Genomic DNA, 23,105 nt, shown 5'->3' with positions numbered 1-23,105 from the left:
CGTATATGCAGGTTAAAGGGCTCTTCTTAATCTTATACAATTATATACCGTATACATTTATGAAATGTCTCATGGGGGTGGGGGGAATGGTAGGTGGCAGTGGTGACATCGTGGTTAGCATACTGTGCTACGAAATGAGTAGCCCAAGTTCAATTCTCAGCCATGGCTAACATCAGTGGTGAGTGATATAACTGAACTGACCCAGGGTTCGCCCTTCATCAAATAGCACTCAACAGCCAGGTAAAGCAGGTTAAAACAACCCTGTGACCGATACAGCATGGGGAAGCCTTCAAGCAGCAATGGATTGACAATGGGCTGTAATTATTATTAGTAGAGAGATAATTTGTATTACTTTCTGTAGAATGTACTATATGTATACTTGTTTACTCTCTAACCAATCTGAGTGAACTGACAATGGGCTGTAAAATATTATTATTCTGAAATTGTAAACTTTTCAAAGTCAGTAATGAAATAACCCCCAAAAAATGTATGCCTATTCAAAAATCTATGTTTAAATACTGTACACTTTTTTATTTCGTTGATGACGAGTCTCTGTGGCACAGTGCCTTCGTCGCAAAGGGTTGATGACCTCTACTTCAGCCACAGTGTTTGGTGGCATGCACCCAGGGTATAAAAAAGGAAGCTGGCGCCCAGACAGTTCTAAAGCGAGCACATTCATTTTGGGAGGAATTTTTGTTCTTTACGAATAGCGCCAGTCTCCCGTGGCATGTAAACACCACACTGGGGCAATACAATCTGTTTCTGTCGCACCACAGCCTTTCAAAACTTAATCAGGTCTCTAACCCTCAATGCACAGGATTGTTTTTGTGACAATCAGTAAACGTACATTTAAGGAACAGAATAAAAATGTATTATCTTAGACATCAGTCTGAAATTTATTTTTTTGTATAGACATAATCCAATACATTTTTCTAAGTTGATCTATTTGTTAGTTTTGTTTGAGCTCTCATTTCTAATATTAACTCAATGTAACAAACAGCACTCGTAACTGAGCCAGTAAGAGCCCAATTGTTAAGAGGCATATGTTCAAGTTGATAATTATTCAAAGACATATATTTGAAGTCTTTGTAGCAACAATGTTCTAATTAAAGTACAGTATTACATTTCTTTAAGATAATCCAAGAGACTAAACGCAGAAGACTTAGGCCGAGACCTCACATGGGCCACGTAAACAGAGCATGACAGGGCACTAATCAGCCAGACATATTGGTGTTGGACCGTATTTTGGTACTGGCAAAGGAGGTCCCATGATGTAACTGCTCACCCCGAGCTCTCATTACTCTGATATTGCTTGTCTTTGTGCTGTACGCCTTTTGGCGTCCTCTGGTCTAACACCATTTCAGACTAGGCTCCAAAGAAAGCTGTCTCTGGTGTGGACCAATCAGTTTCAAAGACAATGAATATACAGTGAGGGAAAAAAGTATTTGATCCCCTGCTGATTTTGTACGTTTGCCCACTGACAAAGAAATGATCAGTCTATAATTTTAATGGTAGGTTCATTTGAACAGTGAGAGACAGAATAACAACAACAAAAATCCCAAAAAACGCATGTCAAAAATGTTATGAATCGATTTGCATTTTAATGAGGGAAATAAGTATTTGAACCCTCTGCAAAACATGACTTAGTACTTGGTGGCAAAACCCTTGTTGGCAATCACAGAGGTCAGAGGTTTCTTGTAGTTGGCCACCAAGTTTGGACACATCTCAGGAGGGATTTTGTCCCACTCCTCTTTGCAGATCTTCTCCAAGTCATTAAGGTTTCGAGGCTGACGTTTGGCAACTCGAACCTTCAGCTCCCTCCACAGATTTTCTATGGGATTAAGGTCTGGAGACTAGCTAGGCCACTCCAGGACCTTAATGTGCTTCTTCTTGAGCCACTCCTTTGTTGCCTTGGCCGTGTGTTTTGGGTCATTGTCATGCTGGAATACCCATCCATGACCCATTTTCAATGCCCTGGCTGAGGGAAGGAGGTTCTCACCCAAGATTTGACGGTACATGGCCCCGTCCATCGTCCCTTTGATGCGATGAAGTTGCCCTGTCCCCTTAGCAGAAAAACACCCCCAAAGCATAATGTTTCCACCTCCATGTTTGGCGGTGGGGATGGTGTTCTGGGGTCATAGGCAGCAGTCCTCCTCCTGCAAAAACGGCGAGTTGAGTTGATGCAAAAGAGCTCCATTTTGATCTAATCTGACCACAACACTTTTACCCAGTTGTCCTCTGAATAATTCAGATGTTCATTGGCAAACTTTAGACGGGCATGTATATGTGCTTTCTTGAGCAGGGGGACCTTGCGGGTGCTTCAGGATTTCAGTCCTTCACGGCATAGTGTGTTACCAATTGTTTTCTTGGTGACTATGGTCTCAGCTGCCTTGAGATCATTGACAAGATCGTCCCGTGTAGTTCTGGGCTGATTCCTCACCGTTCTCATGATCATTGCAACTCCGCGAGGTGAGATCTTGCATGGAGCCCCAGGCCGAGGGAGATTGACAGTTATTTTGTGTTTCTTCCATTTGCGAATAATCGCACCAACTGTTGTCACCTTCTCACCAAGCTGCTTGGCAATGGTCTTGTAGCCCATTCCAGCCTTGTGTAGGTCTACAATCTTGTCCCTGACATCCTTGGAGAGCTCTTTAGTCTTGGCCATGGTGGAGAGTTTGGAATCTGATTGATTGATTGCGTCTGTGGACAGGTGTCTTTTATACAGGTAACAAGCTGATATTAGGAGCACTCCCTTTAAGAGTGTGCTCCTAATCTCAGCTCGTTACCTGTATAAAAGACACCTGGGAGCCAGAAATTGTTCTGATTGAGTGGGGGTCAAATACTTATTTCCCTCATTAAAATGCAAATCAATTTATAACATTTTTGACATGTGTTTTTCTGCATTTTCTTGTTGTTATTCTGTCTCTCACTGTTCAAATAAACCTACCATTAAAATTATAGACTGATCATTTCTTTGTCAGTGGGCAAACGTACAAAATCAGCATGGGATCAAATACTTTTTTCCCTCACTGTGTTGTAGTGACTGTGAATGTCACTGTGTGGTGCCGGTCTTGCGAGGCCACGGCAGATAATATGTTGTCATTTTGTGCAGCCCGGTTACTGGGCGTAGTACCAGCCCTAGCGGGGCTTGGGTGAGCGCTAGTTAGCGCGGATGCACCACGTACAGTGTGTTGTGCGGGCTCCCGGTGAGGGACCGAGAGAGAGTGTCAGCTACGTTGGGGCATGATACGCTGGTTGACCTGCCGACACGTGACCGGATGATATTGGAGGGGGGCCACCGGTGGACAGGGCCGCTGGGTGGTCACGTGGTATAGAGGAGCTCTCGGGAACCTTCGGGAAAGAGCTTGAGAGATCTAGAAGGTGGGCGGGGCGAGGGGCGGAGCCAGCCCCAGCCCGGGCCGATATAACGGGGCTCGGGGTTCTTCGGTAGTTGGTGAAGAAGATCCACGTCGGGTTGAAGAAGCCTCTAGCCACGTGGTCAGGGACCCAGCTCGTGGTCTGGACCGGGATCGCGGGACTGTGTCTAGTTCTGCCGTAGTGTGGTTAGATGGGCGTTCAACACCCGAGTGTAGGTTACGTTATGTTGTGTAATAAATAGTGTTGCTCCCAAGACAACGTCTGCGACCCAGTTGGACTCACGACAATATTATCAGAGTATGTTTTTTTTTGCATTCTGACCACAAGTATTGTGGTTAATGCAGACATGATTCCTTGTAAAAGGTTTCAGTTTGGTGTTTTAACATCTTAACACCTGATTTAAAGCTTTCGTGACTGCAGTAATTCATATTCTTAGTTTTTTCGGTAAAGTCACGTTTAAAAATACATTTATGCAAACCAACACACCTGATGATGACCGTTTGAGTTATGGTCGAAACGTCGTGAGAATTTTTTATTGTTTTATATATATTTTGTTGTTTCTCTTCAATGTGACTTTACCGAAAAAACTAAGAATATCTTAACACCTGTTTTGTTGCCAGAAAAAAAGGGGAAACCCTATTCTCATATTTTGGTACTGGCAAAGGAGGTCCCATAAATGTGTATTCTTTGGGTCTTTCGGTAAAGTCACGTAGATAGGTAAAAAAAAATAACAAAAAACTACGACATTTCGATCACAACACAAGTGGGCGTATACAAACAGGAATGTGTATATCTTTTTTCTTCTTTTCATGATGACGACCACTTGTGTTGTGATCGAAATGTCGTCGTTTTTTGTTATTTTCTTATTTTCTTTGAACCTATCTACGTGACTTTACCGAAAGACCCAAAGAATATGAATTCCTGCAGTCACGAAAGCTTTAAGTCAAAACATAAATGTTCTGCCTCATGGCAGGTATGGGGGTATGCGTACACAGGAATTTCCTGATATGGTGTTGAGTTTGGTCACGTGACCAGGAAGTGACGATTTAAGATTCTCTAAGCCATGAGGCAGGGTGTCAGCCATTACACAGCATACAAAATGGAGGCACAAACAGCGTTTGAGTGAAGACAGGTGCATCTGTTCATTATGGGACTTTAACAACCATTGTCTGTAAGTTCGTTTATGTTCTTATAATACTGGAAATGCTGATATAATGTTAGGATTGCCGTTATAATGCTGTAAAAGCCGTTATAATTCCGTTAAATTGTTATGATAAATATGAGGCCTAGTTAACAACGAAGCCTGCCACTTGCATTATTGTGAATGTTACTTGTAATTGAATAAATCGAGTCAGATATGTACCCATGTAACTTTAATGCGACCTTGAGAGCAAGAATGAAGAAGTATCTCATCGACAGTTCAGTGTTATGTGCAGCGCTGTACATTTAGGCTGCAGTATGGTGATTATGTAGTGACTGGGAATGTCACTGTGTGGTGCCGGGCTTGCGAGGCACCACACACCGAGACATTGGTTTCCCAGGACCAAGAACCTTTCATTCAGGTTCTTAATGCCGGGCCGGACACAACGGTCATCCAGGAGGGTACCGTGTTGGCACATGCTTCGTCGGTGCTCTGAGTGTGGCGATTTATCTATGGGACAAAGGGGGAAGCTGCGTGCTCTCTTGCGTGAATTTTCTGACATTTTTAGTAAAGGTAAATTTGATATTGGCTGCACACCCCTTTTGAGCCACCATATTGATACAGGCGATGCTGCCCCGATTTGGAAAAATCCTTACCGCTTGAGCCTGGCTGAGAAGGAACACGTTCGTGTGGCGGTTGATGAGATGATGGCCGCGGACATCATCTCACCATCCATCAGTCCATGGGGTGCCCCGATCGTGCTTGTTTTCATTAGCAGATGCATACTCCTTGCCGCATATGGATGATTCCCTGGACGCCCTGGTGGGAGCACGGTTCTTTTCCACCCTTGACCTTCTATCGGGATTTTGGCAATTGCCGCTCGATGAGGCTTCCAAGCCCAAGATGGCCTTTCGTGCGCCGCAAGGGTTGTTCAAGTTTAACCAGCTTCCTATGGGCCTCCACTCCGCGCCGGCCACATTTCAGAGGCTGATGGAGCTGGTTTTAGCGGACCTCCAGTGGGATTTGTGCCTGATATATTTGGACAACGTTATTGTCTTCAGTCGTTAGTTCGATGAACATTTGGATCGCCTGCGGACTGTTTTCTTTAAGATGTGTGCGGCCGACCTGAAATTTAAACCACAGAAGTGTCATCTCCAAAAATCGGTTCGATATTTGGGTCACATAGTGAGCGAATCAGGTATCGCTACGGACCCGGAGAAGACGGCGTGTGTCCGCACGTGGCCAACACCAACCTCGTCGTGCGAGGTGCGCAGTTTTATCGGCTTTGCTTTGTATTATCGCCGATTTGTCACCGGCTTCACATCCTTTGCTAAGCCTCTCCATGCCTTGACTGCTAAGGGGCAAAAATGTCATTGGGGGGAGGAAGAGGAAGCCGCGTTCCGCTCCATTCGCCCCTCCCCTGAGTTATCCCGATTTCTCATTACCGTTCGTTTTGGATACAGACGCCAGTAATACCGGTATTGGAACGGTATTATCTCAAGTTGTCAACGGCGTGGAGCACATGGTCACTTATGGGAGCAGGGTGCTGTCTCCGGCCGAGCAGCGGTACTGCGTTATGCGCCGGGAATTGTTGGCCATTGTAGTGTTCGTGCAGCAATACCGGCCTTATCTGTATGGCAGACATTTTGAGGTGCGCTCCGACCACGCAGCGCTCCAATACGCGCTGCGTGTGGATCAGCCCTTGGGCCAATTGTCACGCTGGCTTGAAATCCTGCAGGATTTTTCGTTTCGTGTTACGTATCGCAAAGGTTCTCGTCACACGAACGCTGATGCCCTGTCGCGATTGCCCGCGGGCGGCAGGTGTGCATGCTTTTCGGGTTCCGGTCGTTGTAGACCGGCCGAGTCAACCTCCCCCCCCTCTCGTTGCGTCCACCGCGGACATGATGGGCGGGTGGGGCGACATCCCAGCTGTGCGGGATGCGGTAATCGGGTTGGACTACGAGGTGTGGGGGCGCTTGCAGGCGGAAGATGCATCCTTGCTTAAATTACGCCGGCGAGTCAGAGAGGCCGCCAGTGAGGCGGCTACACGTGGTGTCGCCCTGGTTGTCCTGCGTGGCAGGCTGCTGGGATGGTGGATTACGCCGGTACGCTATTGTTGTCCCTACCACTCTGCGTGGTGAGGTTGTTTGGGCCGTACATAAACGTCTGTTGCATCTGGGGGTGCAAAAAATGCTGGCCGTGCTCAAATTGGATTTTTATTGGCCGGCTATGGGCCCGGACGTTGAAAATTTGCTTAAAGGTTGCGTACAATGTGCACGGCAGAAGCCACCGGCGAAATCTTGTTACCCTCCGCTACAATCCATTCAGGTGTCGCAAATCAACGAGCTGGTTGCCCTCGATATTCTTGATCCATTTCCAACTTCCGCGTGAGGAAATAAATATTTCTCACGCTGGCCTATGGTCTGGCCCCTCCCGAATCAATCGGGAGGGGCCTTTTGACCGATCAAGGTGAAACATTTTCTTCGAAACTGCTGCGTGAGGTTTGCGATTTGCTGCGGACAAAGAAGGTGCGCATGTCACCATACCATCCGCAGACGGATGGCATGGTCGAACGCCTGAATAAAACCCTGACCTCCATATTGAGTCACCTGGTCAGCGAGTCACAGCTGGATTGGGATTTGCATGTCCCTGTGGTTCTCGCCGCCTACAGGATGGTCCCTCACTCGTCCACCAGCTACTCCCCCTTCTTTTTGATGTATGGACGGGAATATGATCCTCCCATCGACGTACAGTTGCAGGCCGCGTCGGCCGTCAAAGTGTAAAAAATGTCAGGTTTCGTTCATTTCACTCTTGAAAAGCTCTCCGAAGCGCGGGAGGCTTCCAAGGTCAAATCCCGAGCCAGAGAGATGGCTAACCAGCGGCTGAAGGGGGCTTGTATTTCCTTGTGCGATTGGTCGCCGGGCGACAGGGCCTGGTTGCATTGTCCGCAGGTGCCCGTGGGCACATCCTCTAAATTGCTGCACCCCTGGAGGGGGCTGGTTGATGTTGTTCGGGTCGTGCGTCCACAATATGTCCAAATTTGGCTTGGTAAGTGGAGTTGATTTGTTCACCCCTCTCGTGTGAAGCCGTTTATTGCACCATGTGAATTTGTTTCATCCAGTTGAGGAAGCCTGCGACTCATCCAGGTGCTATTGCTGATTCAGAGCGGCACAATCTCGCATGTATGCGGGACTAGCCTGTGCCGGCACACGATTCCACAAAACATCGATACTGGGGGCAGAGCCGCCCTGGGAATGTCCACAGCTCCAACCTACTTCATATAATTTATCCTTGAAATGGGCTGCCTACGTGGTCGTCCCAAGACGGCGACTTGGCCTGCATGACATTGTGTGTTTTTTTGTAACGAGGAGGAATAAGATTGCCGGCTAATATTACTGCTGCGGGAATTTGTGGTGGCTGTTTGTGGCTGCACAGGGAAGGGGCAGCTGATTTGGTGGGCTTTGGGGTATCTGGTTACGGCTCTCTCCACTTTTTCAGATGCAGCCATGCACATGTGGAACACAATCCTGCAGCGGCACACTATTGTGGATTTTTTGTGGCATTTATGGACAATTGGTATTGGAAAATAAATCATGATTTATCTCTGGGGACTTAAAAGAACCCACAAAAACTATTTTTTTGTGTAAATCAGCAATAGAGAGTACCGTATTTTGTGATGCAAAATAATGCATCCTGATGAATTGGTGATGCACGTTAATTATTTGAAAAGCAGCATGATGCACTAATACATGGTGTGTGGAGAACCCACTCCCGTGCTACTTCATCTGTCAGGCACAAGTGGACCAAGCCCTGACAGCATGCATCTATCCTACCTTCCTAACACAAATAACCACATTGCATACATTGCAATAGAAAGTTAGGGAATGAAAAAGCATCTATTAAAATAAAATGTTCTCTTGTACTGACAGTGCTTATGTTGTGTTAATGTAGCACCATTCATTCGCAATTCCTCCTGGTGCCGAGCAATGCGCACGGTCTGTGGTCAAGCATTGGAATTCCCGGACTTGCCCACTGCTCGGCAGCCCCAAAGCACCGGCGGCAGTTGCACTCAGGTAACGGCAGAAATTGAGCCCCAATAATGGGGTAGGAAGTGGTGCTTTATTTAGAGAATACTGCGGTTCTCCTTGTGCAGACAGAATGGTGTCTTCATTAGTTATGCATGGTATAGTTCTGTATAGTGTATTTGTCTGAGAGGCAGGTCGCCTCAGCATCTTGCTCGCATGTCTAAGGTGTACTGCATGGCCTAGGCCTCACCGGCTCCGAAGAAGACGGTTCAGGACGCCCTCCTGACAATCATCTCGGTTCTTCTCCACAAAGCCCTGCATGTCATATAGCACCTGGGCAACGACAGTCAATATCATGGGTCACTATCACCAATAGCCATCTTGATCCCCCGTTAATAAGAGCCCTGCTACTTTGTCAATAGTGCAGAGGAGGCACCTCTCCTGCGTAGTGTCGGATACCGAAGCTCCGGCTCTCCATACGAGGCTTGATGTAGCACGAGTTCATCTGTACCAAAGGACAGGGCAAGAACAGCGAAGAGGCGCTGAGAGGCCGTGCTTGTGTGTCGGGGAGCGCTCGCGCGCAGCTCGGCAAGACACAAAACCTTACGACAGCGCACTACGCAATGTTCTTGTAATCTTTCATTTAATGTTTTGTTTCAAAAATAGACCAGGATAACAACGGTTTTAATAGATAAAAGTACTTTGCCGATAACTTAAATCCTCATAAAAGTGTTGTACTTTTTTTTAAAGGTTAGTCTATGAATGCTGCCATTTAAATAAAACGAAAATGGCAAATAATTGCAACAGCTGGGTTTTTTTTTTATATATAACAACACGAATGCAATAAAAATAGGGCATTCGAATGTGGTGTGCGTATAGATTTACATCGGGATAGTTCATGACAGGTATAATGAGTGCAGAGAGATTTATGAGAGAAAATGGTCATGGGTGGGGGTATATCACAAAGCCTTAACACCATGCACTGCTGTGCGGCAGACTCACGGAGTGGTGGTGGTGGAGTTTGTTCAGAAGAGTGTTATCAGTCCCGCGAGGGAACAAGCTTTCTTCATTAATGAGGGCCAAAATTCCCAACTTCTGTCCACATACATGTAATAAATGCAGATGTGTAAATACACTCGATATAGATGTGTGCATGAGCAATCACGCAGATGTGACAACTTATAGAAATGCATGCACACCTTTGAGGAAATACACATACAACTCTATATGTGAATATGAGAAAATATGTACGTGCACACACATCCTCTTCACTTTCACTTACAAAAGAAGGCAGGACAGCAAGTAGTCAGGCTAGAACATGGGTGTAGGGCTTTTAACATATCATACAAAACACGCTAAAATAATTGTATGTGTATAGTGACAGTGGAGGCTAGCAAGAATTAAAAAAAAAGTTGTTCTTGCTTGGATGTTGTTTTATTTTTTGAAATCATTAAAGACATTGTTTATTGGAGAAGCGGTGGCACAGTAGATAGTGAATTGTGGTCATTAACTCAAACATCTGAGTTCAACTCCCAGCCATAGCCAATATCAATGGTGAGTGGTGGTTGAACTGGTCCTGAGTATCCCCTTCATCAGCAGGCACTGACCAACCATGTGAAGTTTGGTGAAACAATGGGGAAGTTCGATTCCAGCAGTGGATTTAAAGAGGGCTGTAATTAATAAAAAAATGTAACTTTTTGCAATACACAAAGGTTAGATTATAATTCAATACAAACCTTTTCAATCAGATCGAGACAATCCTTGTTATCCATCCATGGTATTTCTTTCCACTCAATACCTTCCCTATTGTTTAATGAAGACATACAAAACAAACACACCACATTAAGCAAATATGTTTTTCAGATGCAACACGACCTAATTGTGTTACAGGTGGCTACCAATCGGGCACATATAATAAAGTGATAAAAGCCAGGGTCTCTTATACATGGACATATACTTTTACATTCACTCTTCCACAAAAATCAAGGTGGTACGAATATTACCCGGCATTTCGCTTGCACAAAAGCAAAACATTTGTGAGCTCATCTGGGGAGCATATGGCAGGCCGGTTTCTCCTTAAAAGCTAATTGTTTGGTCTAAAACCATGTGGAAATCGGGTGACATTTAACTAACATCAAGTCACCCCTACTTTAAAAAAAGATCCTGGTTATGCCCAGAAGCTGAATGCACTCATGAATAATGCACACTGCACCTAACCACTAGGAAGACCAATAACAAAAGATATAGGAAATATCACTGTGCGCTATATTACACTTGGGACTTCAGTGCTGTCTCTGATTCAATGTTTGCCAGTGACCACAACGTACATCAGACTTAAGTTCCCCAGTTCACGTGACTCCTTGCAATCGACGAGGATTCGTTTTGTTATTGCCTTCTCTCAAGCCAACCATCATCTGCACAACAGATGCTTCACACGTGCATTTTGTGCTTTTCAGCTGAATTATTAATTTTCCTTCCAGCACACATACAAAACTACAGCTATTTTTGCTCCAACTTTATAAAACCTCCATATCCCATATCTACCTCCAGTCAGATAATAAAATGTAATTGTTTATTTTAAGTACATACAGTATAAAGGAGTGAGTGTGTCAGTGATACAAGTACATATATCATCTTGGTGAATTTGAATGATAAGGAGTTGAACATGGTGTGAAATATGTCTGATGAATGTAAGGTGTCTTTGATTTTTTTAAGTACACACAACATAAATCACGTGTATTATTGCCACAGTTATATCGTCAGGTATACACAGGTGCGCATGCAATACCTGTGCACACCATAAGCTTTGCGTGGAAAATGCTATTAGAAGCAGCGCAGATGAAAATACAACAAATTGTGCAAACGTAGGATGATTTCCACAGTGTGCAAGCTGTTGTACAAGGGTGAAGAAATGGGCTAACCCGCTGCACATCCCTTAGACTAGGTGTGTCCTTGTGATTGCTTTCCCACAGGCCTGCAGCGGGTGCGTACGTGCATACACACACGTTTGTGGTTGGGTCGAGCGAGAGGAGAAAGAAAAATAGAAAAAGGGGGGGGGGAGGAGGATGTGAATATAGCTTCAGCGCATTTGATGCATCATTCAGCACCGAGGAGGCTTTTACGTCCTTGCGCAAGCGGTGACCAGGTCCCGCTAAACACAGACAGCCTGGTGATGTAATGGAGTGCAGTGCAGTCCTTAACACTAAACCCCCCGAAAATAAGCAGATGACTTCATCGGAAGAGTACAGTTGAAAGAAATGTAATGGTACACGCCATCTATTATTAGTGCTTTTAGTGCCCTAATGCAAAGCATAAACAGTGGTGATGCAACGGTTTGGCTTGATCCATTGCATTGAATGCTATAATGTGTTCGTGATATTGTGACTGGGAACGCAGCTTCATGTGGATGAGTCATCACCTTTTGTACTCTTGCTCCTCCAGAGAAAACATGTGCTTGTTGAAGTATCCTTGCAGTTTCTCGTTAGCATAATTGATGTTAAACTGTTCAAAGCGGTTGACCTGCAACAGAATTTATTGTCACAAACACAATCCTCACTGCTGTTTATGACAATTAATTATATGTGCTGCTCATATAACATGAATAAAATATGTAAATTTGTATCTTTTAAAACGGGTTTGTTATATGTACTCTGGATATAGCTGTTTTAAGTGTAATAACACATGAAATACATTAAAACTTGAAAGTATCTAGATTTACCTTTATATTCTAGATACACCAGAATTGTACTGTACAATATTTGCTTAATTGTAAGTTTGTACGAATAGAAATGTGATTTGGGTATTCGCAAAAGCCCCTTTCTATGTGAGTGCATCTGCCAGGTTTCCCATCCCCGATGTCAACCTGGCCAAATAATTCTTGCCTTAAGGTTCTCGAACCCGAAGATATCGAGGATGCCAATGGAATGGAAGTCACGCGGGCCATGGATTTGATTGTTTACATGGCCCAGGAGCCATGAGAAGCAGCGCGAGTACAAGGCCATGGCCAGCGAGTCCCGGTACTCCTCGGCCTGCAAGAGACACACGCCACGTAACGCGAGTGCCATAGAGTCAAGAATGGGCTCAGTACTGCCGGGCAGGGTCTTCTTCGCAAGCACTACAATCCACATGAAGGCCTGAAGCTGTCTTATGTAGGTTGTGCCCATGTCTTTCACAGTGTGGTCTGTCCAGGAAATTGGGGATTGACCGCAACTACTAGGGCTGTGAAGTTCTGTAAAACTTTATAAAATAATATGATTTTGTGTAATGTATTGTTGTTTGGCGTAGAACTAGGATGCATACCTACATTGGTTCAAGTAAACCTGATTCTGCTAAGGAGACAATGAATATTAACACTGGTGCCGAATTTGCTTGTGGTTCAGCCACTCCCAGAAGGCCTATTGACTGATAAGATGTGTAAAAAGTATGTTATATATTTAACATGGAGATACAGCTATGGGAAAGAGAGGTATTGTCTGCTTATTTTTCTTATACAGTACATAAATTAATCCAATGTAATCCATTGCAACTATTTTCTTACAATAAAAATGTTATTTCAATTAATTCCAATTTGATCAATCTTAAGCTGATCATGTGAACTAATGTACCGAATGGATAGGGGGATCCTGCATGCAGTTTTCAATTGTGACCAATACGGTGGTCACACTACCAGTACAGTAACTACTAGTGACGTTTAACTGCAACTGTCCTATGGCTGGGAGGGAGAATGTGTCGAATCTACGCCCAAAAATGAGTGTCAACTAAAGCACAGCGATTTCAAGCAGAGGCTGGATAGCAGATTCACCATAAATCAGTAAAGGGATACGTTTAAGAGCACTGTATTCACCTTATACATATGTATGTAGAACTTTTTTGCACCATACGTAGACAATCGTGCTAATTGGAGGTGTGTACATAACTAAAAAAAGTTATGCAGATGGCCATGAATAAAAAAAACACCCAGACGCCCACCTTTACAAATACTGCCCTTTTAAAAAAAAATGCACATTTAGTGAAATGTCTGCGATGGTTGTTGACCCATTAATATACTTAGTTGGGTAATGTTTTGGCAAAGTCAATTATCTGAAACATTCACCTGCAATATATTTTTCCTAGTGTTAATGAGAATTGGGGTGGGGGTGGTATCAATATGTTCTAACTGACAAAGTAATCCCGACAGTTCTGTTGAATAAAATGAATGAAATTGCATTTATTTAAATTGACTCTGAAGTTTTTCCTGGAGTAAAATCTCAGTACGGCCATAGGCTGTACTCCTACGTACCATACACAGTATGGGCCTATTGAGATGAAGCATCTGTGCTCATATGAATACCCAGTGACGCTCCTAGGTTGCCTCGTGACAGATCCCTTTACGAATCACTAGCTTTACTACCCGGCTTCGCCCGGGACTTGGATTCACCACGCCCGCCCGCCTTTGTCTCCCCAGTGGCGATGTTCACACACCACAGCAGTTACTCGTTTGAGGCTGGGTCGACCTAGGGGAGGCCCAGGACCGGTAGAAATAATCGTCACCGGTGGTAGCCGTGAGCGTGAATCGAACTCGGGTCGCCGGGTTCGTAGCACAGCGTAGCGCTAACCACTACACTACCGCTCCCCCCCCCCACACACAGACAGCGCGCTAACCACTACACTACCGCTCCCCCACACACACAGACACTCACACAGACAGCACGCTAACCACTACACTACCGCTCCCCCACACACACAGACACTCACACAGACAGCACGCTAACCACTACACTACCGCTCCCCCACACACACAGACACTCACACAGACAGCACGCTAACCACTACACTACCGCTCCCCCCACACACACACACTCACACAGACAGCACGCTAACCACTACACTACCACCCCCCACACACACACAGACACACACAGACAGCACGCTAACCACGACACTACCGTTCACCCCACACACACACGCGCACGCGTCCATATGTACACATAAACGCGCTTGCTGCAGACCCACACAACTTTCAGGGTGCGTACGGCAGTAAATGACTCAATTAATAAAGCAATGCTGCGTGAAGAACGCCTTAGACCTGCAACACATTTGTTTGGCACTTTACCCGTGGAGGGTTGGGGGGGGACATGAGCAGGCACACTGCGTGACGCTTCCACATGTGCGGGTCACATGACATGTGACGTGTCCCCCCCCCCCAAAAAAAAGAAAACCACAAAAGTCTATTTTTATAATTTTTGCATGGTGTACAGTCTGGAAAGTACCCACATGGCAAATTTCAAGTTTGTTGCATGTCGGGAAGTACGCTAAACATTTTGAACAGACACACACATTCACACATTTCCCTTTCATTTATATAGAGATATACACAACCTAGAGGAGTATGGCAAGTCGGTGAACTCTATAGAATTGCACAGCAGGTGAAATTCTGAGGCATCACTTAACTTACAACCTGTGAACGTTTGAGCAATAATTACTGTAACCACATGCCTATTTACAAACAGGGGACTGGACAAGGGCTGCTGGATACTGCCACTTGTTAAACCTGAAGAAACAGAACATTTTCCCAAGGGGTCTGGGAAATGGGAGCGCTAACGATTGTCGTGCCACGGGCAACAGCGTGACCGGTGATTTACCCTCTCACCTCCTCTGGTTATCTCGGCTCTCCACCCCCTACGCACGTGCACCTCGTCCCACATCCTGGACTCGCCTTGCACTCTATCACTTGGTGCTACAGCTGCGAAGTGCCGGCTTACACCACCACCTCACTTCACCTCCCCCTCCTCTCCTGGGTGTTCGTGTGACCGACTATGAGGACAGACCACTTTTTGCTACAGTACAGCAAATCATCGCTAATTCAGTTTTATTAATGTGTCATATTCCTCCTATGCGCAATCATTTTATTTAAGCACCCAGCACATAAACTTCTCGTGAATTTCCACTGCGATTTTTTTTCCATTGTGAGCATTATTCACTGTGCTCACTTTAGTAAAGGACATGTTTATGTTTTTTATATAATTTATCTCATGAGTGTCACCGTTTATCTTCCTTCCCTTCACTCTTTTTTCTTTCCGAGTTAATGCACAAATTGCACGTGGAATTCTGAGGAGGGAGATAAAATGGAAGCTATGTATAACCAACATGGCAATGATAATGACTTTGGGAAGGAAAATGACTAAAAGGATGGTAAGGATAGTATTACACACAGTTCTTATGTAAACACACATCAAAGCCATATGCATGTTTTGGTTGGTTTAAAGTTTAACACCACAAATTTCCTTCTATTCACCAAGGGAGGACTGATTGATATGATCCAAAAATATTTTGCAATTGAAAACTTGAATGGCTTTTTATTTGCAAACACCAAGGACTCATGAACCATGCAATGTTGTACAGTTGCTAATGTTCAACTCTACATAAGTTATACATTTATATTCACCTAGAATTTTAGTGGCTGCATTTTGTGCTGTGTAATGCTGTAGATTAATGCTGCTTAAAATTCCTGGCTTGTGCTGGCTATTTCTGGTTCCATACCGAGGTTAAGCAGAGGTGATTTTTGGCACAAGGGCTGTGTATATCCCACAAGCGAGAGTGGGAGTTGTCAGGAGTACGAACATAGGTAGGAGGTGAAAGAAGAATGTCTAAAGCCAAACTTTGTGATGTCAAAAATCCGTTTAGAGTTATGACAGCACTGTGAATTGCCATTATACCTGCCACGCACTCTCATGAATCCTTTTGTGGGAGGAAAATGTAGTCCTTGTTAATCTCAATATGCCATGATCATGCAAGATTTATGAGGTGAGATGAATGTTTGACACACATGATCAAGTGAGTTACTACTAAATTGTCCATAGAGAAAATGTATGTCGCACACTCACCAATGTAAACAGGGATGTTTAGGACGACTATTAGCCCACTGAAAATCAGTGGGCTAATAGTACCAATGCCAAATTTAGGCAAGTGTTTATAACTTCTTTCAGAGACCAAAGCAATTGTATTTATTCATTAAATATTTTTTATTTAGGATTAAATGGCATCCAACAGCTGGTTTACAGGACTGTCCTGTAAGAGGAACACGGCTGCATACCCGCTGCACACGTCATTGATCATCAGAAATTAACATATTGTAAAATCACCATAATATAACGTGCACTCTGTAGATGATAAATAGCATTTAAAGTAACATTAAATTGAATTGTGAAGCAACGGAATATATTCAATTTATGGAAAAGGTTAAGACGTTCATATCAGCTAATGGATTTCAAAGAGAACGTTAATAAAGAGCGTGGCATTCAGGACGAATGGGCTTCCTGCCCAGGCACTGAGCCACTCGCCGAGACGCCAACATAGTTCACCTGTTGCACTGAGAGTCGCGTGCGAATGTCCTCTCCACGTAGGATGATGGAGCGACGTGTCAGGACCTCTACCACCAACGTGGGTTCCACATGGAGAAGCTCCGCCACGCGTCCCAGCTCTGCAAGTTCGGGGGTGGGGGGGGGGGGACAGAGCTCGAAAATGTACTGGGGGTGGCCACGTGTACTACAATTCACACGTCATATGATGCAAGATGGCATCAGTTTAAGATAAATACTCATCGAAACGACTATGTATTGCCGACTGCGGTGGTGACTATTTTAATTAATCCAATCTCGCTGGAATTTTTGGCATAACAGGAGATTAAATGTCAAATTAGAATTGTTTCTCCTTCTTGAATGAGAGTTACACGACATTTATCTCTGATGATGGCCTGAAGTTGTGAAAATTGATCATTTCCTTTGCAGAGGCAAGTATTTATAAACACAAAGGAACGATGGGTCGAGGTGACCTTCACGGACTTTGAATTTCTAAGTGTTTGGGTAGCAAACTATAAGAAGTGCACCCCCTCAAGGAAGCACACATAACGGCAGAGTAGGAAAAAGATTCAGACTTTGTCCCGGCCACACAAATGCCTTTTCGATTGTTGGGGAAAGACTGTCTGGGCTGGAGAGTTGGCATGGGACCAGGCGTATGCAAGGTAATCTCAGGGGTGGGCTCCAAAATGCCTCCGCACAGGCCTAGCTGGCACCAGTCCAAGCGGCACACCAGTCCAAGACACGCACACAATGGACCCACAGGGCCGTGAATCAGCAAAATCAAGTCAAAAAGAGATTTTTAAGGAGCAGGAGCATGTTTACAGCAGAACTGTGTGTGGTTAAGTGGGCATGAGAAATAGGTCATTTGAATGTTCCCATGATCCAAATCCGCCATCAATACTCTACATTCAGCGCCTATCAATATACAAGTCATATTCAAATTATTATAGTCCTCACTTTACTCTCGGATTAGCATCAGTATAGTAACAAATACTTCACTTTGTAATGGAAGAATGAAATTCAAAAGGTCTATTTTCATTATTTTTGGCTGAAAAATATGTCATGGGTGAGACTTACAATTTAGCATAACAGAACCACCCTGTCTCTTCTGAGCCAGACTTATGGTTCAATGGTAAACTATAAATCTGTTTATTCAAACTGCTGATACAAAACATATCATTGACAGTGTGACTGGTATCACACGAAGAAATTTGCTGTTATTTATTTGCATGGAAATGAGATTTAAAAAACAAGGGTTTAAGACAGTTTGTGCGCTAAAATAAACTAGATTGCAAGAGTAGGAAAAGTCACGCATTTTAAGGTTACTTTAGGCTGTTGAAGGCAATTTTATGTCAGGGCAGAAGATGCTATTTACTAAGCCATATGGAACTAACCCCTAAAATAAGATATCGTGTTAGATGCTAAGCTATAGTTAATATAACATAACCAAAGCAAATATTTCGGTACATAAGTAAAACATTTTTAAATATAGTATGGCGGCTTTACTCATGACAGTCAAGCGATATTTTTTAATTAAAAATGTCTTAAAACACTTTTCTAAACAGTGAGAAAGGTTCATGTCCAAGTTCACCAAAAAGGCTGAAAGAACAGCAGATCCTGGTACCCGTTGCACATGCTAAACAGTTTTGTAACATAAATTAATTACAATTCTTTTGTCGTATGTGACATAAAACCTGCAGAACCTCATCAAGCTCAACTCCTCGCACACGTGCTCAGTTTCCATGAAATATACCTCGAATCGCACGCCTATTTTGTCAGGCGATGACCCAAGTTGCAATGCAGATTGTGCGGGTAACGTTGGGTCGGGCAAAGTTGGCTCGAGTAGGCGGAGACCCGTACGACCTCCCCGCCCAATGTAGGGATATGCCCCCCGGGACCCACCCGGGTTGCGGGGGTCGAGCTGCGCGCCTCCCACGTTGGTGAAGGTCATGTTCCCCAGGTGTATGATCCCGGCCATGAGCTTCCACAGCTCGTCCACCTGGCCCTCTTGGAGGCCGAGCGCATGCAGGGACGACTGCTCGCAGTGACGCAAGCATAAATGTGCCATGCAACCGTCACGCATCAGTCACGGCAGCACGGCGGAGAGACAATGGAATGTTCGACATGGACACTACATCATGGAAGAATGCAAAACGGTTAATAAATATAAGGTGTAGCAATTTTAAAGTATGTTACATTAAGAATTAAGATGCTGCATCCTATTGGTTACTTGATGCACACCTTGTAACGTGGGATGCAACACCACTCTTGTGTGATGCACGGATTTAATGACACAGGCAATCGCATGTTCAGACATTGTGTTTTCAGCAAAAACTTAGGAGAAAAAACGCAAACATACACAGCCTCAACATTTCATCTCACAAGCAATGGATTTAACGTTCATACCGAGACTCTGTTGAACATGTCCTTATCGGAAAGAATGCAGTCCTGCTGGTTGAGATAGCGATGGCAACCAACATCCGTAAAGTGGAGCCGCTCTGAAAACAGGTTGTATGAACTATCAGTCACGGACTGAACATGTGTGAAGAATGGTTGCATGCACTTTGTGAGCAGAGTTATAACTCCAAAACAGGAATAGTTGTATCATCAGAGTGAATGTAAATAAGAGTGGGGGGGAAAAAAACGTGGTTGACTTTAAAGCAATGTCTCACACGTGTTGTGTGACAACAAATCATGCTTTGATAAAGATTGAATTTTGTTGGAGCTTGTATGTCAAATTAATGTACTTTATCCCCCAATCCATGTATCATTTGTGTGGTCTAAAATAAATTTGCTCTTTGCTGATGAATAACCATGCAGTTGTACACCAGAATTCGAACAAAGAACTTGCATCTACCAGGTTCCAAGCTCATTTAAAGTAATTCCGCATAAAAACAATAGCACAAAAGATGAAGCATCACTAAAATGCACTAGCAGAGGCAGGGTGTCCACACACATCGTGACTGATTTTTTTTACCAAACAAAAACTACTTGTAAACCATAATACAACCTTTACCTAAACAAAAAAACGACATATTTCCTGTAATTCACCACATCATCACCAATGGCTGTGCTTTAAGCTATCATCATTATACACAGCCGATGTATCATAGTATTCTGTTCACTAAAGCTCTATCTGTAAGCAGTCTGTGCACATTTCCCATTAACTTTAAAAGGGACAAATTGTCTCCTGTTAGGGAAGTGAAATAACCACCCACTCACCCATCTGTTGGCTTGAGGCTCCAGCCAGAAGAGCATAAAAGATGTGAAAGTTCCTGTCTCCTGGGTTCTGCTGGACCACACGAGTCTAGGAATAACAAGAGTGAGACCAGGTGTCAAGGGGCTCTCAAAATTAAATAACTGCCACAAGCACTGTGCAACGCATACAAACTTATTATCAACACCCAGGACCATTGTAAACTTACATCTGTAAAGTATTTAAATTGAAAATATATGTGAATTATATTTCTGAAATCACGAGCAAAACAATTTATAATGGCACTTTGGGTGGCAGAAAGGTGCCACATGCTAACCAAAAATAAATTTACTTGACTTATAATGCTCGCAAGTTTAATTTTCTACGACTCTATACGCCTCTATGTAAGGAACGAAACAGTTAGACTTCTCTTTCGTTCCTTATATAGAAACAGACTTCTCCACAAATCTGGCTGTCGCCTGATGAAGCTAGTTGTAATTACTGGCGAAACGTCGTAGATTGTAAATGTTGTGTCTTGGCTCTCCAACACACCGGTGTGCTGTACTAGTAACGATTTGGCATTTTCCTGTTAACGTGACAACCCTCACTAGTTGGCTGTGTCAGGTGGTGGCGGGTTTTAACGACACATTTATATATTTATGCGATCTAACCCAAACAAAAACTCTACTATGGTTGAATTTTCTAAATAAAAAATATTATAAAATGTCTTATATCCAATAGACTAAACCTAAATATAGTCAATGACATACCAAACATTTAGCATACAAAGACTTTATTTATACACAAAAGAATGTTGGATGCTCACTTACCTTTTCTAGTAGATCTGAGCAGTGGTAAATGTAGATGGTTAAGAAATACTCAAAGTAAACCACATCAATGCCTTACAGAGCCATGCAATGCAGTATTACTACTCAACGATCTCAAAGAGATTTCCTGCTTTTGCAGGATGTGGGTAAATACTATGAAAATGTCAAACTCAGCCGTTAAGAAATTAAGGTCAGCATTTAATCATGTCACTGTATACATCCATGCCTTCAAACATTCTGGTTTTAACAATAAAAGTAGATATGCTACAACGTCTTTTTGGAAAAAAAAATGTAAAATTATGCAATAAGCGGTTCCTTTAAGTTGTTACTTTACAGAGTAAACAATAATAAAAAACATATTTGGCCACCAGAGGTCAATATTTAGACTTGGTGGTCTGGCAACCATACCTACCACTTTTGCCTGTGACAGCTTCCAGTTAAAGATGTCTACTCAATGCATCAGGGTCGACAACCCGGAAATATATCCGCACACGGCACACAACATCTGGTATACCGCTCGCTATGGCTGTGGTTACTAGTCATGTGCCTACTTAATTTTACCAGTGACCTGGAAAATATTCAATGAGAAATTAAGCCCTCATCTCGACTGAGCCCAAGCTACGGTCTTGTCAATCCCAGGGCCTGGCTATGCTAATCTAAGCCTCTTGTGGTGACGGAGGAGGATACAGTCGAGCACGACGCCACCCTGTATGAAACCCGCACGTGAGAAGTGGAGCTGGACAAGCTTCCCCACGCGGCTCGAGTTGTCGTTGTGAGCTGTGCGTGCATTCCCAAAAGCCTCCAATACCAGCCTGCACAGTCACAGACAAAGGCAGGGAGCGTCACCGGCAACACACTTCCCAAAGTGTTCTATTAACGTGAAGCCTTTAACTTCCCAACACAATTACAGGTCACAGCATTAGAATATTATACACCAAAGATGCCAGATTTAGTCTGGAACAAACTGTCAGGCCATGGTTTATTTTAGCCTGTTAATGAGCACCGATTTCAGTCAAAATGACACATGATGAGGTAGTGTGAGCAACACCACACCTGGATATGTTTGTCTCCCAAATGCTAATTTTGCACACACCAAATAAGGTACTTATTTTAGAATAAGTCCACCTACAGAAGGCCTGGGCTAGGTTCCAGTCACGAATGGTGCTGTGCATGGCCAGTAATCAAAACCATTTAACTGATTGACATTTTAATCTGCATGTTACATCTACCATATATATACACGCACACCGCGTAAATGTACATACACTGTATACACTGCATTGTTATATTTATCTGGGGTGTGCATAAGGTTTAAGCATTTATCGGTATTGCTGCGTGTGGTGGCGTCAGCCAACGCATCTCCATACCCGCACTCTTCGAGGGCCTGCTGGACTGCAGTGACCCTCTGACCTCTGGCAGCTGGAAGCCCAGGCCCACAACCTCCTTCTCCTCGGCCCAGCGCAGCACAGCATCGGGTGGCGGCTGTGAGGCAGCCCAGGAGGAGCTTTGCACTCTCGGTCTTTCCGGCGCCGCTCTCTCCACTGCAGGGAGGCCACGGAGAAAATCACAGCAAGGCAGTCACGGCATGGCTGCCCTTAATTAGCGGTGCTCTCATTTGTCGGCGTAGACTAACATTTAGTAAGTATTAAGTGCAAATTCTACATTTTTGCTCTTCCCACCGAATGGTATACAGTTATTGCTAAGAGTGTTAGGAGCAGAGTCGGGAAGATGAATTTACTGTACTGCTGAAAGCATCATTATATTCATCACCACTGCGGTTTTTCGTTTTAGCATTAAGCCTCAAACATGTGTTAAACCACTGCGCATTACTACAAACAATTATAAGAAGATTCACACCAGAATATGCAGAAAATAGTATTATTTAAACTTGCATTAACGGTGTTTTCTACATCAGTGAACGTTTCAAGTTTTAAAGTTTAAAATGTAGACACATTACTACAAATACTTGAATAATTTACACATTGTAAGCACAATGCAAAAGACACAAAACAGGCTGTAGATTTGCTCAAAAGCTTTGCTTGTACAAGGCTACTTTTGTTCCCCTTGGGCTAACGTGAATGCACCCAGTATGTTTGCTCAGCTTGGCAGGTCAAGCCAATATTATCTGTTTGCCCTGGACGGCTGTAAGGTCTCCACCAGTGCAAGGAGCCATGAGAACAAAGATAAAGGCTCACATTCACT

The 23,105-nt window shown here is 43.9% G+C and overlaps 1 protein-coding gene across 3 annotated transcripts in view; it reads right to left on the bottom strand.

The window, feature by feature from the left end:
* LOC116947383 (unconventional myosin-X-like) overlaps positions 1 to 23,105 on the bottom strand; it is a 56,692-nt gene that overhangs the window by 17,350 nt on the left and 16,237 nt on the right. For all 3 annotated transcript variants that reach the window (XM_032963057.2, XM_032963047.2, XM_032963066.2), the window contains 13 exons: positions 22,271 to 22,444; positions 21,591 to 21,715; positions 20,907 to 20,920; positions 20,103 to 20,187; positions 19,287 to 19,378; positions 18,783 to 18,915; positions 16,884 to 17,002; positions 12,426 to 12,572; positions 11,963 to 12,063; positions 10,281 to 10,347; positions 9,547 to 9,639; positions 8,981 to 9,049; positions 8,795 to 8,877 (listed from right to left, as the gene is read on the bottom strand). In XM_032963057.2, the coding sequence (XP_032818948.2) occupies positions 8,795 to 8,877; positions 8,981 to 9,049; positions 9,547 to 9,639; positions 10,281 to 10,347; positions 11,963 to 12,063; positions 12,426 to 12,572; positions 16,884 to 17,002; positions 18,783 to 18,915; positions 19,287 to 19,378; positions 20,103 to 20,187; positions 20,907 to 20,920; positions 21,591 to 21,715; positions 22,271 to 22,444 (1,302 nt within the window). The remainder of the gene's footprint in view (positions 1 to 8,794; positions 8,878 to 8,980; positions 9,050 to 9,546; positions 9,640 to 10,280; positions 10,348 to 11,962; positions 12,064 to 12,425; positions 12,573 to 16,883; positions 17,003 to 18,782; positions 18,916 to 19,286; positions 19,379 to 20,102; positions 20,188 to 20,906; positions 20,921 to 21,590; positions 21,716 to 22,270; positions 22,445 to 23,105) is intronic.

The sequence above is a fragment of the Petromyzon marinus genome, chromosome 2, assembly GCF_048934315.1.
Source record: "Petromyzon marinus isolate PM22_M1 ecotype Great Lakes invasive population chromosome 2, UKy_Petmar_22M1.pri1.0, whole genome shotgun sequence".
Classification (NCBI taxonomy): domain Eukaryota; kingdom Metazoa; phylum Chordata; class Hyperoartia; order Petromyzontiformes; family Petromyzontidae; genus Petromyzon; species Petromyzon marinus.
The sequence above is the reverse complement of the archived record's forward strand: the minus strand, read 5'-3'. Positions and strand labels throughout refer to the sequence as shown.